Source organism: Syngnathus typhle, linkage group LG13 (assembly GCF_033458585.1).
Source record: "Syngnathus typhle isolate RoL2023-S1 ecotype Sweden linkage group LG13, RoL_Styp_1.0, whole genome shotgun sequence".
Taxonomy (NCBI): domain Eukaryota; kingdom Metazoa; phylum Chordata; class Actinopteri; order Syngnathiformes; family Syngnathidae; genus Syngnathus; species Syngnathus typhle.
The window spans coordinates 9,169,800-9,180,532 of record NC_083750.1 but is presented as its reverse complement, the minus strand read 5'-3'; the positions used below and the strand labels follow the sequence as shown (position 1 = coordinate 9,180,532).

Below are 10,733 nucleotides of genomic sequence, written 5' to 3'. Positions count from 1 at the left end.
CTCGTCTCTTCTCCTCTTGGTAGTGTGCAGCAAGTTGTCGACAGCAGGGACGACAGCGGGGCCCGCTCGGATGGAGCGAGCGAGCAGCCAAGCAAGGAAGCTGGAGCGACTGCAGTGGGTGCCGCCCCCAATTGCAAAGCTTTAAGTAGAGTTACGATGGCTCACCATGCCTTTACGAGGCTAACCCAGCTTCAACTGGAAAAACAATTCGCAAGTTATTCAAGTCGAGATGGAACATACGCTAGAATAAACAGCAGTGCTTTTAAAATTATTCTCAGTCATGTTGATGTTCACGCAATAGTCGGGAGAAGAAAATATATCAAAGTGAGACTTCGTGTCATCTAAATTCTGCTTTTAGAGAAGGTCTAAGGTCTGCTAAATAGGGATGGGCGGATCGATACCAAAATATCGATATATCGATCCAGGCTGCTTATTTTCTTAGTATCGATCTCCCTAGCTAAAATATCGATACTTACAATTATTTAATTATATTTTTCCTCTCGGGTGGCCTCCACCACCACCCCATAAACTCATGGGTTCGAAATAAAAAAATGTATATCTTAACGTCCACATCCATATCTTGTAAATGCATGACTACTTTCAAGTAAACATAAGCCAAGGTGTCTTTTTTGGCTTGTTTTTGGTGCATATTCTCCGAATTCCAATCCATAGCATTCAGTAATGTTCCATACTAGACAAATCAGCATTCAGCGGTAATTTCTACCAGAAATACATTTTTAAAGATGAGAATGAATTAAAAAAAACTTTTGGACTCGTCCTTGTTTACGTCAGCACGGTGTCTCTTGAAAGCGGTGACGTCACTTCCCCATCATCCTGCCGCAGACCAGGAGACCTCGCCTTTCGCTCTGCGTCGTCTGCCGCCGCTTCACAAGCCAGAACCAGAACCGCGACCAGAATCAGCCATGCCAGAAAGCAGCAAAAGTCACGTGATCCTGCTATCGTGCGGCAGCTTCAATCCCATCACCAAGGGACACATCCATATGTTCGGTAAGCTTTTGTGTGGGAGAATGGCACGTTGTGACGTCGCCCAAAAAAAAAAAAAAACATCCCAGGCGGCCGGCTTTTGCCTGTTCCGGCCGCGCTCGTCGCTGTCCAGCTTCCCGGTGCTGAAAGCGTTCCTTCTCGTTGAACGCGTCGTGTTGTCGCCGCGAGCGCAACTAGCGACGCAGATGGGCCTTGAAAACAACGCCAGCCAGCGTGCACCCCCAACCCCGCCCGTGGTGTGACGCAGCCCACAAAGCAATAATTACTGCGAGCTCCTCATCTTCGAAAATGAGAAAATGCGCAAGCTGTCAAAATGAACATAAAAGAGCAATGCTCAGAAAGAGCCAATCAAACGCACTGTAGCTGGATGTTGAGGGTCTTTGAATGTGTGTGTGTGTGTGTGTGCGTGTGTGTACAGAAAAGGCAAGGGAGCACCTGCACAAAAGCGGCCGTTTCATCGTGATCGGAGGGATCATTTCGCCGGTGCACGACTCGTATGGGAAAGCTGTGAGTAGGGCAAAACATGTTGTTGTTGATGATGACTGGACGTGGAGGGGAGCTTGAAATCCAACGTGAGGGGCAAGAACGGGCCAGGTTAGCGCGCTGGTCCCTTGGAGATCTGCCGCCATGATGTTGTTGTGCCATCCGTTGGGAACTTTGGGGAGGGTGGAGGTAATGGCGCCAAATTGAAATTGTCGTCGTGTCCCGCTCAGGGCCTGGTGTCCAGCAGGCATCGTCTGACCATGTGTCAGCTGGCCGTGCAGTCGTCTGATTGGATCAGGTTAGTCGCCCGCCGCCGCCTCCGCCGCCCGCGCTAAAGCCTCCTCCCGCGGCTGCAGGGTCGACCCTTGGGAGTGTTACCAGGAGACTTGGCAGCCCACCTGCAGCGTCCTGGAGCATCACCGAGATCTGATGAAGGTGAGGCTTCCTTTAACACCAAGCATCCAAGGCCATGTGCGGGAATCCCAGGCGCAGGAAATCCTGGCTAGATTTGCTTCCCAATGATGTCCTTGCCCTCCTAGCGAGTGACGGGTTGCATTCTGTCCAACGTCAACACGCCGTCGTCCACGCCCGTCATCGGTCAACCGCAGACGCGGACTCCGCCCCTTTACCAGAACCGCAACAACCTGAACCGCCAGGCCACTTCGGGTAAGTCTCCCGGCAACGATGGCAACGAGGACCGTGACGAGGTATTTCTGGTTTGCAGTGAAACTTTGGGGGAAGCTGAGCGAGAGTTTGGGCAAAGTGTGCTGCGTGCGTCCTCACATGGAACGCTTCACCTTCATCGGTGAGTGTGGCCAACGCCCATCCCAGTTTTGGGCGCCTTTGTCGCTGACTTTCACCTCGCTGGTCTTAGATGAAAACGCCAACTTGGGACCCAGCCTGACGTATGAGGAGATCGGTGAGTGGCGGTGGTGCCACGTGTGTACGAGGAGTGCTTGATTGAGGGCGTGTCTCATTCCTTCCTCCCTCCCGCCCTTCCTTCCTTCCTTCCTTGCTGCCTCCCTTCAACTGTGGCGCGTAGAGTTGCGCATCTTGCTCCTGTGTGGAAGTGACCTCCTAGAATCCTTCTGCATCCCTGGCCTGTGGAAGGACAGTGATGTAAGCACCCCCCACCCTTCCTACCTCAGCCCGTCTTTTCCGCCACCGCCCGCATAAAAGAGTTCTGCAGATCACAACACGTTGAGTCGACCGAAGGTCAGCGAGCGTGTGTGTGCGCGTTTGCAGATGGAGGTGATCGTGGGCGACTTCGGCCTGGTGGTGGTTCCTCGTGACGGCGCCAAAACAGAGCGCATCATGAAGCAGTCGCCGGTGCTGCGCAAACACCAGGTTGGCTCTCGTGTCCCGGGTTCGGCCGGCACTTTCTGACCCGCCGTCGTCTGCCCTCTCTCAGGACAACATTGTGGTGGTCGAGGACAACGGCGAGCATCCCATGGCGCAGGTCAGCTCCACCAAGAGCAGGTGAGCTAAACGGCCGAATATAGAGGACGGATCAGCGACGTGCAAGGCGGTGAGGGAAAGGAAGGAGTTGGTTGTTGTCAGACCTCCAGGCGGCACCACGCAAAAATACACGGTACTGGTTGTTGTGACGCGTCTGTGGCTGTTGTGCGCAGGCTGGCGCTGCAGCACGGCGACGGACACGTGGTGGACTACCTGTGTCAGCCCGTCATCGACTACATCCTCAACACGCAGCTCTACATCAAGGCCTCGGGATAGAGACTGCTGCAGCCGTGTGCTAGCCGGCGCCCGCTAACACGTCTCCCCGCCGACCGCGCCACTTGGGCCATTTCCACACCCACCCGCATCGCACCGGAGACTCCAAAACATTTTAGGCCCCCCGTGTCCTTTGACGCATTCACCAACTTTTCTGCATGTTCTCCACACCAGAGGCAGCGTGGGCTAGACTGGGTGACAAATAGGAGTGAAGGCAACACCACATTGTGCACTTAAATCGTAACGCGGTCAACCCAACCATATGATATGAATCGGTCTGAGGAAAGTTCACGCTAATGTTGAACGCAAAAGCCCAGGACCAGGCTAAGCAAAAAGCTCCAAAACAAAGTCCGGGCAGATTGAAACCACTCAGGTCGTGGTAATACACAAAGTTCAGTCCGCTGAAATATTCCCATTTGGTTTGAAATTTGAGGCTCAGCTAACACAAACGGAGCGGGCGAACCTCCAAACAGGGCATTTAAATAACAGACTTGGAACTCAAGAGCTTCTTCGCTCTTAATTACGCTGCATGTCTTGGAATAGAGCTCATCGCTGCCCCCACGTGTTGTGGCACGACCTGGTATTGCACTTAACACATTGCCCGCTGACTTCAATTCATGTTCACTTTGCTCCTTTCGGGAGACATGTTGTGGTTTTCCTTCCCGGCCTGGTCTCAAGGCCACGCTTATTTGGACACCATTGAGAGCCTTTTGTTGTTTGTTTTTACAGTCAGCGTAAAAGTGTAGAATTTCAGGAGTGGCTCTGCCTTCATCCCTACCGCTCGAGTGACAGCGAGCCTTTTCCAGTCTGCTCCACTGGGGGGTAATTTTGGGCAAGAATGCGTTTTTCCAAAACAGGGTGGAAGCGAAGGGTTGGTTTTTGAAAGCGAAGCGTGCTTGTCCGTGTTGGTGTTGAGCGTGCAGCATGTTGACACTCCGCTTGTGCTTGTGGCATGACTTTGATGGATTTATTAAACTTCAAGATAAAACCACCATTTGGGTCTGCAGCCTTTTATTCCATTCCATACCGATGGTATTCACCGCTTGACAATCGATCAGCTCACACTTCAGCAGCAGAGCTTTGGGCGCGTTGTTATTCTCAAAATAGACAAATAGGAACCTCGTGGCAGGCGTCTGTGCGTGTCCCTTGGCTCTCGGCAGAATGGCCGCACCTCCAAAAGGAATTTTTTTAACTCCTCAGCAAATTCAAAGCATGTTTCGAGCTGTCCAGAAATCATTCGCGTGCCATCAAATGCCTTCCCTCGGTCTTTTGTGATTAGAGGTGTCAGAGGAGACAAAAACGGGAGTATCTGGTCTTCTTGAATGGCCTTGCCAACTTTTGGTGGGTTAACAGGAGGCAAAATTAAGCACGAATGCTCGAAAACGTTTATCGGCGGCCAATCAGCCCATAGTTGGTTGTGCAACAAGAGAAATGGGGGCAAACAAAATGGAGACTTGAGCACACGAGAATGTGCACACATGTGCGTGTATGTGTGTGGCTGTGAAAAGGGGAGGAGCTTCCACCACCGAACATCGTCTGAAAAAGCGACGGGCGTGGCCAGCTGTGGTGAGGTTGTATCAGGGCTTCTCAATGGGGGGGCTGTTGAAGCATCCACTAGGCACGGTCTTCAAGATCTCCTCCAGGTTGGCAATGTCCCACAAGATGGCGTCAATGTCCCCATCCAAGACGGCCAACAGGCGGCGCTGCGCCGCCTCACGCTCCACCGCATCCCTCAGCTGAGGCTCCAGTCTCGTCTGCACGTCCCGGCGGGCCGCCGCCACCGACTCCTCCAGCTCCTGAAGGCGGCGCGGGTCCAACGTTCCCGGTTTGCCTGTGCAACGGCAGGAGGTTAACGTTCCCAGCGAGGCCCAACTGTGGCCATATTCGTGTTTCTCATTTTCAAAACGTCTTTTGTGTTTTATCTCCAACAGTTTGAGTGCGTTTCTTACCGACGGCGGCCAGCCCACTGGCGATGTCCCGCAGCATTTTTCCTATGTCGTCTCTGGCCTGTTTGGCGTTCCTCAGGGCGCCAGCGGCGGCATCCCCGGCCTGCGTGCGAGTCAAACACAGGCGTCACCTTGCTGTCGCTGCCTTTCCGCCGGCCGCTGTCTCACCTGCACGGCGTCCGCTTCCAGGTTCCTGGCATCGTCCAGCTCGTCCCTTATGTCTATGCCGACGTCATCCGCCAGCACCCGCAGTGCCTTGGCGTCGTCGTTAAATTTGCCGATGTCGCTCACGAGTTGCGGTGCCAACTCGATCCCTCCCTAGCGGGTCAAACATTTTTCATCACTTTATGCCAAATATGGGAGCTTAGGGGTTAGCTTCGACGCCAGCATTTTATGCTACGCACCTCCAGGCCGGGGATCAGTTTCTCCAGCTGGTTGATGGACGCCATGGCCCCGTCAGAGTCAGCGGACACGGCGTCCAGCAGGACCTGAGTCTTCGCATTGTTCTTGGCAGCCTGCTGTATGGTCGCGTTGATGGCAGGAAGTCGCTTGATGGCGGCGTCCGCCAGCGCTTGGTTGTCGGCGATCTGCTGGTCAAAGCCTGAGGAGGGACAGGATGTTGAGGACGGTGAAGACGGACGGGCTAGGACTGAGGCGACTTGTTTCTGCGCGTGTGATTTTCTCTTTACCTCTCAGAGTACCGAGGGCGGTGTCCAGTTGATTGGTGTTGCTGTTGATGCGCTGCAGCGCCCCCTTGGTGTCGGCATAGGCGCCATCCACTCGGCCTGTCAGCGTGTCGATGTCCTGCGAGAGTCACGCTCACAATCTACTAGCTGGCGATTTCGAGGACAAAACAGTAAGCCTTGGCAGAGGGCTGTTTGATGATGACATCACAATTAGGATGGGACAGGAGAAATTGATGGTGCACCTGAAGGAACTGACCCTGTTTGCTGATGCGCTCGCCAATCAGGACCACGACGTGAATTGATGCAATGCTCGCCTGCTTACCTGCATGGCATTCCTGCCTCGCTCCAGCAGGTCCTGGGCGGCCACCGTGTCCCGCCCGATGTCATCGCGCAACGCCGTGAAGCCCGCCACATTCTCGTCCACTACCTTCCTCAGGAGGTCCAGTTTGGCCGCCATGGCGTTCGTGTCCCCCTGAGAGCAACGACGCGTTAGGATGCGAAGGTGCTTCAAGTCATAAAATGGATACTTTGACTCCGATTGACTGACCGTCAAAGCGGGCGGGATTTCTCCGGTCATCTTCTTGATGTCTCCCAGCATGCCGTTGGCCCTGTTGCTCTCATCCACTGCCTCGCCGCTCAAGCGGACGGCCCGGTTCTCCAAAGTCTTCACCCGTGGCACCATCCCGTCGTAACTAAGGAGCGTGCGGAGCAAAATGAGACGCTGCTCGCTGTTCAAGGCTCGATGGAGCAAAAGATAGACGTACACAGTTTTGGCTCCTCCGATCAAGTCTTTGACATTGTTCCCTTTGCTGAGAAGACCTCGGACCAGCGCCAGACTTTTCTCAGAGTCGGCGAGAGCCTCGTTGGCGCTGCGTTCCACCGCTGTCGCCTTGGTCTGATGTCTGACAGATGAAGACTTAAATAAGCAAGTGGGTCGGCCACGATGCTGTTGATGAGTGTCTGGTGCACGCACTTATCAGCCAAGGTTGTCGCTGCCTGCGCCAATGAGGAGAGCGTATTTGGTAGCAGAGGAGAATCTCCCGCCGGAAACTCCTGAAGAAGCCGGGAGAATAAGATTTACTCATTGTCCCTTCGTGTCAGCCCCCCACTGTGGCCACTTGCATCAATGCAAACTCAGCCAAAGGTCTTACAGCTGAGCGAAGTGCTGTCTTGCCCTCGTCCAGTTTGTCTTTCATGTCGTCCATGAAATCCCAAAGCTGATCCGCTTTGGTCACAAAAGTCTGCTGGCGTTGTCGGATGTCACCAGCGGCATCGGCCACGTTCTGGATGTCTTGTTCCTCGGCCAGGCGAGTGCGGTTGATGGACTTGAGACTGTCCAGCAGCCGTTTTTCCAGGTCTGTTAAACATCACAACTTCACAAGTGAGACTTGGACAACGCCCGATCTCTCACGAGTAGTCCAAATGTTCTCAGCAAGCGACGACCCACCTGCCATTCGCTCCACGTCTCCCTCCAGGCCGTCTGTCAGCTTCTCGGCCGCACTTAGCACAGCCTCTGCATTGCCAATGTTGCTAGTCCCCTGTCCGCCACCCGTCTGAGAGTTGGCCTCTTCCAACAGCCGAAGTTTGAAGGCCAATTCCTCCATCTGCGAGGCACTCATTAGCAAAGACGGACGGACGTGGCTTGCGGGACGAGAACGACCCTAGGCCGGTGCTCACCTTGGCTTTGGGTCCGTTAAAACAGGTGGGACACTCGCGCAGCCCCACCGCCTGACACTTCGGACCGTCGAAACCTGCTCGGCAGCGACAGCGACCGTCGACGTCGCACTGCGCCGACTCGGAGCCCCGAAGATCGCAGTCGCATGCTGTGCAGCCGGAATACGGGCAAAGCTGACGTGAGCGTCGCCGTATCGCCAGCGTGTCAACTCGGCGAAGGGGGCTTACGTCTGCAGGCCTCGGTCAGGAGGCGGCGATAAAAGTTTGGCAAGCAGACCCCGCAGCTGGGACCCGTTGTGTTGTTGACACACTTGAGACATTTGCCGCTGGTTCGATCGCAACTTCCCGCCACGCCGACCTCAATGTGCCCGTTGCACTGGCAAGGTTGGCACGGCCGCCAGCCTCCGGCACCCCCTCCTGGCGAGCCGTAAAAACCTTCTTGACACTGGTCGCAGCGAAGGCCTGAGCACATACATGAAACCGCACCTTCAGCCCCAACGAGTGGATGGGGTCCGAGGGGAATTCACGCCCCAGTGATGCCACATAGAGAAATCCCGTTACATCCTGTTTTGTCTAATCAAGGCGGACCCTACCTGTGGTTCCGGGCGGACAGCTTTCGTGACACTGCGGCTGCGTGGAGCCAGGAAGCGGCGAGCACGACATTCCCTCGGCACAGGGGCAGGGGATGCAGCGGCGAATCCAGAAGTCCCAGTAGAAGCCGTCCGAGCAGGTCTGCGTGTCGTCTGCAGGATAGCAGTCGCCCGTTTGCGGGTCGCAGTCGCCCCCCCCGCAGGCGCAGGGCTTGCAGGTGCTGAACGCGCCGTCCGCTGGATGTTTGCGTTTGAAACCCGCCGAGCATCGCTGGCAAAAGTCGCCCTCGTAGCCCGGCGGACAGTCGCAGGTCCGTACCCAGTGGGCCGGGACGCCGTCCCCTCGCCTCGCCGAGACCAGTTTGACGTTGTCGAGGTATCCGCGGCCTGGAGACAAACTGCAGCCTAAGAGAAAGACGCCGCGTCCGGGATGCACGGGTTGGAGCTCACCTTTGTCGCCGAAGGTGGCCCGTATCTTGATGGCGCTCAGGTTTTGGAGCAGAGTCTGGAACTGGAAAGGGGTGAGCTGAGGGTGCCACTTGCTGCTAGGCTGCTCGTCCAATCTGACCCAAGAGAGCGCGACATGGGGTCATTCAAACGTCCAATGTTATGCGTTTGAGCACACCCCCTTCTTTTCATAGAACTGAAAAATGAGCTCATGCAAGGAATGCGTTATGGAAATGTCACAAATCCCGCCCACAAAGAAAAAGAAAATGAAGACGAGCTTTCATTTAAAAGGCTCGGCGAGAGATAAACATGAGAGCGCCGCGGATTCCTGCTTTGTTTCTACTTGCTGGAGCGCCTGGAATGTTGTTGACGCTTCTCGTTGATCAGACTCCCGCGCCAGCGGGACGGAACCCGACCCAAGATGAGCCGTAGGGATTCCCACCTGAAAGTGTAGTTGATCTTCTGCCCGCAGCGAAGGACAGATCGCAGGTCGCCCAGCGAGGCTGAGACCCGAAGACCAGAACCTTCTAGGATGACGTCGTCAATGGACGGATGCCGGACCCCGCGGTCCAGACGCAGCGAGAAGGACAAGTTGCGACCGTAACTCAGCAACTTGTCGCCCAGGTAAGAAGCTGCGGCAAAAACAGGAAGTGTTTAGGACGGGCGAGGCTTCGGCCTGAGGGGCTCGGGTCTATCCGTACCTGGCGCATGCAGGTAGATGGGCAGACCGTTTGCGGAGATCACCTCCACGTCCTCATACTTGGGGGACCAGCGGGAGTGCACGTCCTTCGGGGTGACCCCGTGAGCGGTGGCTGCCTTCCAACCGTTGGAACCTGCGGAGTGAAGCGTTCAGTGGCCTTTATTCCTTCCTTCCTGGAGATGTTGCTTAGCAAAGCCTACCCTGCTCAAAGCCCGACCAGATGTTGTGGACGCTGTACGTCCGCTGAGGGGAACATTGGCTGCTGTGGCCATAACAGAAACACAAGGCATGTGCCGAAGTCTCTCGGCGTTCCCGTCGTCGACCCCTGCAAAGGAGAAAGACAATGAGCGGTAGAAAGAGAAGACCGCTTTGGTGAATGATCAACTTTTTTTTTTTTGCACCTGGGTGAACATCCTGAGGGTCCTCCTTCTCTGCAGGCGCAGTGGCCCTGGCCGTCACATCCGTCGCTCACAGAACCTGGAGGAACACCAAAAGGCGAGGTGGTCACGATTGGGACCCGCTGACGGTCGTTGCATCAACTGTCTGCCGAGCTCTAAGCTTCTAGATTCGACTTCTCATCTTCACTTTGGACTTTTGGACGGTCTACCTTGAGCAGCTTTACACATTAACTCGAAATACTGCCGTGATTGCGAGCAGCGCGAGAACATCGACGGCCTCTGCTTGACATGTCTTAAATGTGGATGAGTTCACATGGGGTTCAAAGTAAAGATGCACCGGTATCGGGTTATCGGGGTCTCGGGTCGATATCACAGCTTTGTACTCCTAAAACTACCAAAAACTGATACAGCATTAATATTTTTACAGCAGCGCCTCCTGCGGCAAAGTGACAGTTAAGCTAGCACACACCGCGAGCAAGTGAAGGAATAACGTCGGCCGTGTGGAAGTATTTCAAAGTAAATGAAAGCGGCAAACAAAGTGGACTGTAAGTACTGTAATCAAAGTACTCGTACTTCTATCAGTTTTTTAAAAAAGTGTTATCGGTGAATGCCGAGTTCAAAGTGCAAACAAAAGCTAAAGCAAGTTCACTCGGCGACAAAAGTCTAAGTGGGCCGAAAGGTCAAGTGTCAAGTTGTAATCGCCCAAACGTGGCTGTTGTCATTACGCTAACAACGTTTGACTTACTTTTGGTCGCCGCGACGACACCAAGCACAAAGAAAAGTGCAAAGATCGAAATCCTCATGTCGACTTCTTCACGCCGCGCCTATAAGTCCTCCTCAAAGTCACACACGCTCTGCTTTTAAAAACTGTGTTCGTGTGTGTGTGTATGTGTGTGTGTGCGCATGACTGCAGCGTGTCAGGGCAGGCCGGCCATAGTGACATACAGTCTAGCATGAGTGTTTTCTGGGCGTTGTTTTATTTCAACACCTTCAAGTACCTAACATGTCTGATGAGCACGACCTGGAGTCAAACAAACACAAGCAATCAGCCGTTTCAACTTCCACCCGCTGCG

At 54.4% G+C, this 10,733-nt stretch overlaps 2 protein-coding genes across 2 annotated transcripts; one reads left to right on the top strand and one right to left on the bottom strand.

Annotated features, from left to right (window-relative positions):
* Nucleotides 1–10: 10 nt before the first annotated feature.
* nmnat2 (nicotinamide nucleotide adenylyltransferase 2) lies at nucleotides 11–4,202 on the top strand. Its single transcript, XM_061296102.1, has 12 exons — nucleotides 11–114; nucleotides 793–1,008; nucleotides 1,424–1,512; nucleotides 1,719–1,786; nucleotides 1,845–1,923; nucleotides 2,028–2,154; nucleotides 2,213–2,293; nucleotides 2,363–2,407; nucleotides 2,531–2,607; nucleotides 2,734–2,835; nucleotides 2,900–2,967; nucleotides 3,120–4,202. Exons 2-12 carry the CDS (start codon nucleotides 924–926, stop codon nucleotides 3,220–3,222), a joined length of 924 nt encoding a protein of 307 aa, XP_061152086.1. The 5' UTR covers nucleotides 11–114; nucleotides 793–923; the 3' UTR covers nucleotides 3,223–4,202.
* An 11-nt stretch (nucleotides 4,203–4,213) lies between these two features.
* On the bottom strand, nucleotides 4,214–10,564 carry lamc2 (laminin, gamma 2). Its single transcript, XM_061296094.1, has 20 exons — nucleotides 10,406–10,564; nucleotides 9,664–9,739; nucleotides 9,463–9,587; nucleotides 9,264–9,395; nucleotides 9,005–9,194; nucleotides 8,566–8,678; nucleotides 8,119–8,502; nucleotides 7,754–7,987; nucleotides 7,529–7,674; nucleotides 7,299–7,455; nucleotides 7,003–7,208; nucleotides 6,825–6,904; nucleotides 6,616–6,753; nucleotides 6,399–6,543; nucleotides 6,174–6,323; nucleotides 5,855–5,969; nucleotides 5,570–5,766; nucleotides 5,334–5,483; nucleotides 5,169–5,268; nucleotides 4,214–5,050 (listed from the first exon to the last, which is right to left on the bottom strand). The coding sequence occupies exons 1-20, from the start codon at nucleotides 10,461–10,463 to the stop codon at nucleotides 4,797–4,799; spliced, it is 3,150 nt and encodes a 1,049-aa protein (XP_061152078.1). The 5' UTR covers nucleotides 10,464–10,564; the 3' UTR covers nucleotides 4,214–4,796.
* Between the last annotated feature and the right edge of the window lie 169 nt (nucleotides 10,565–10,733).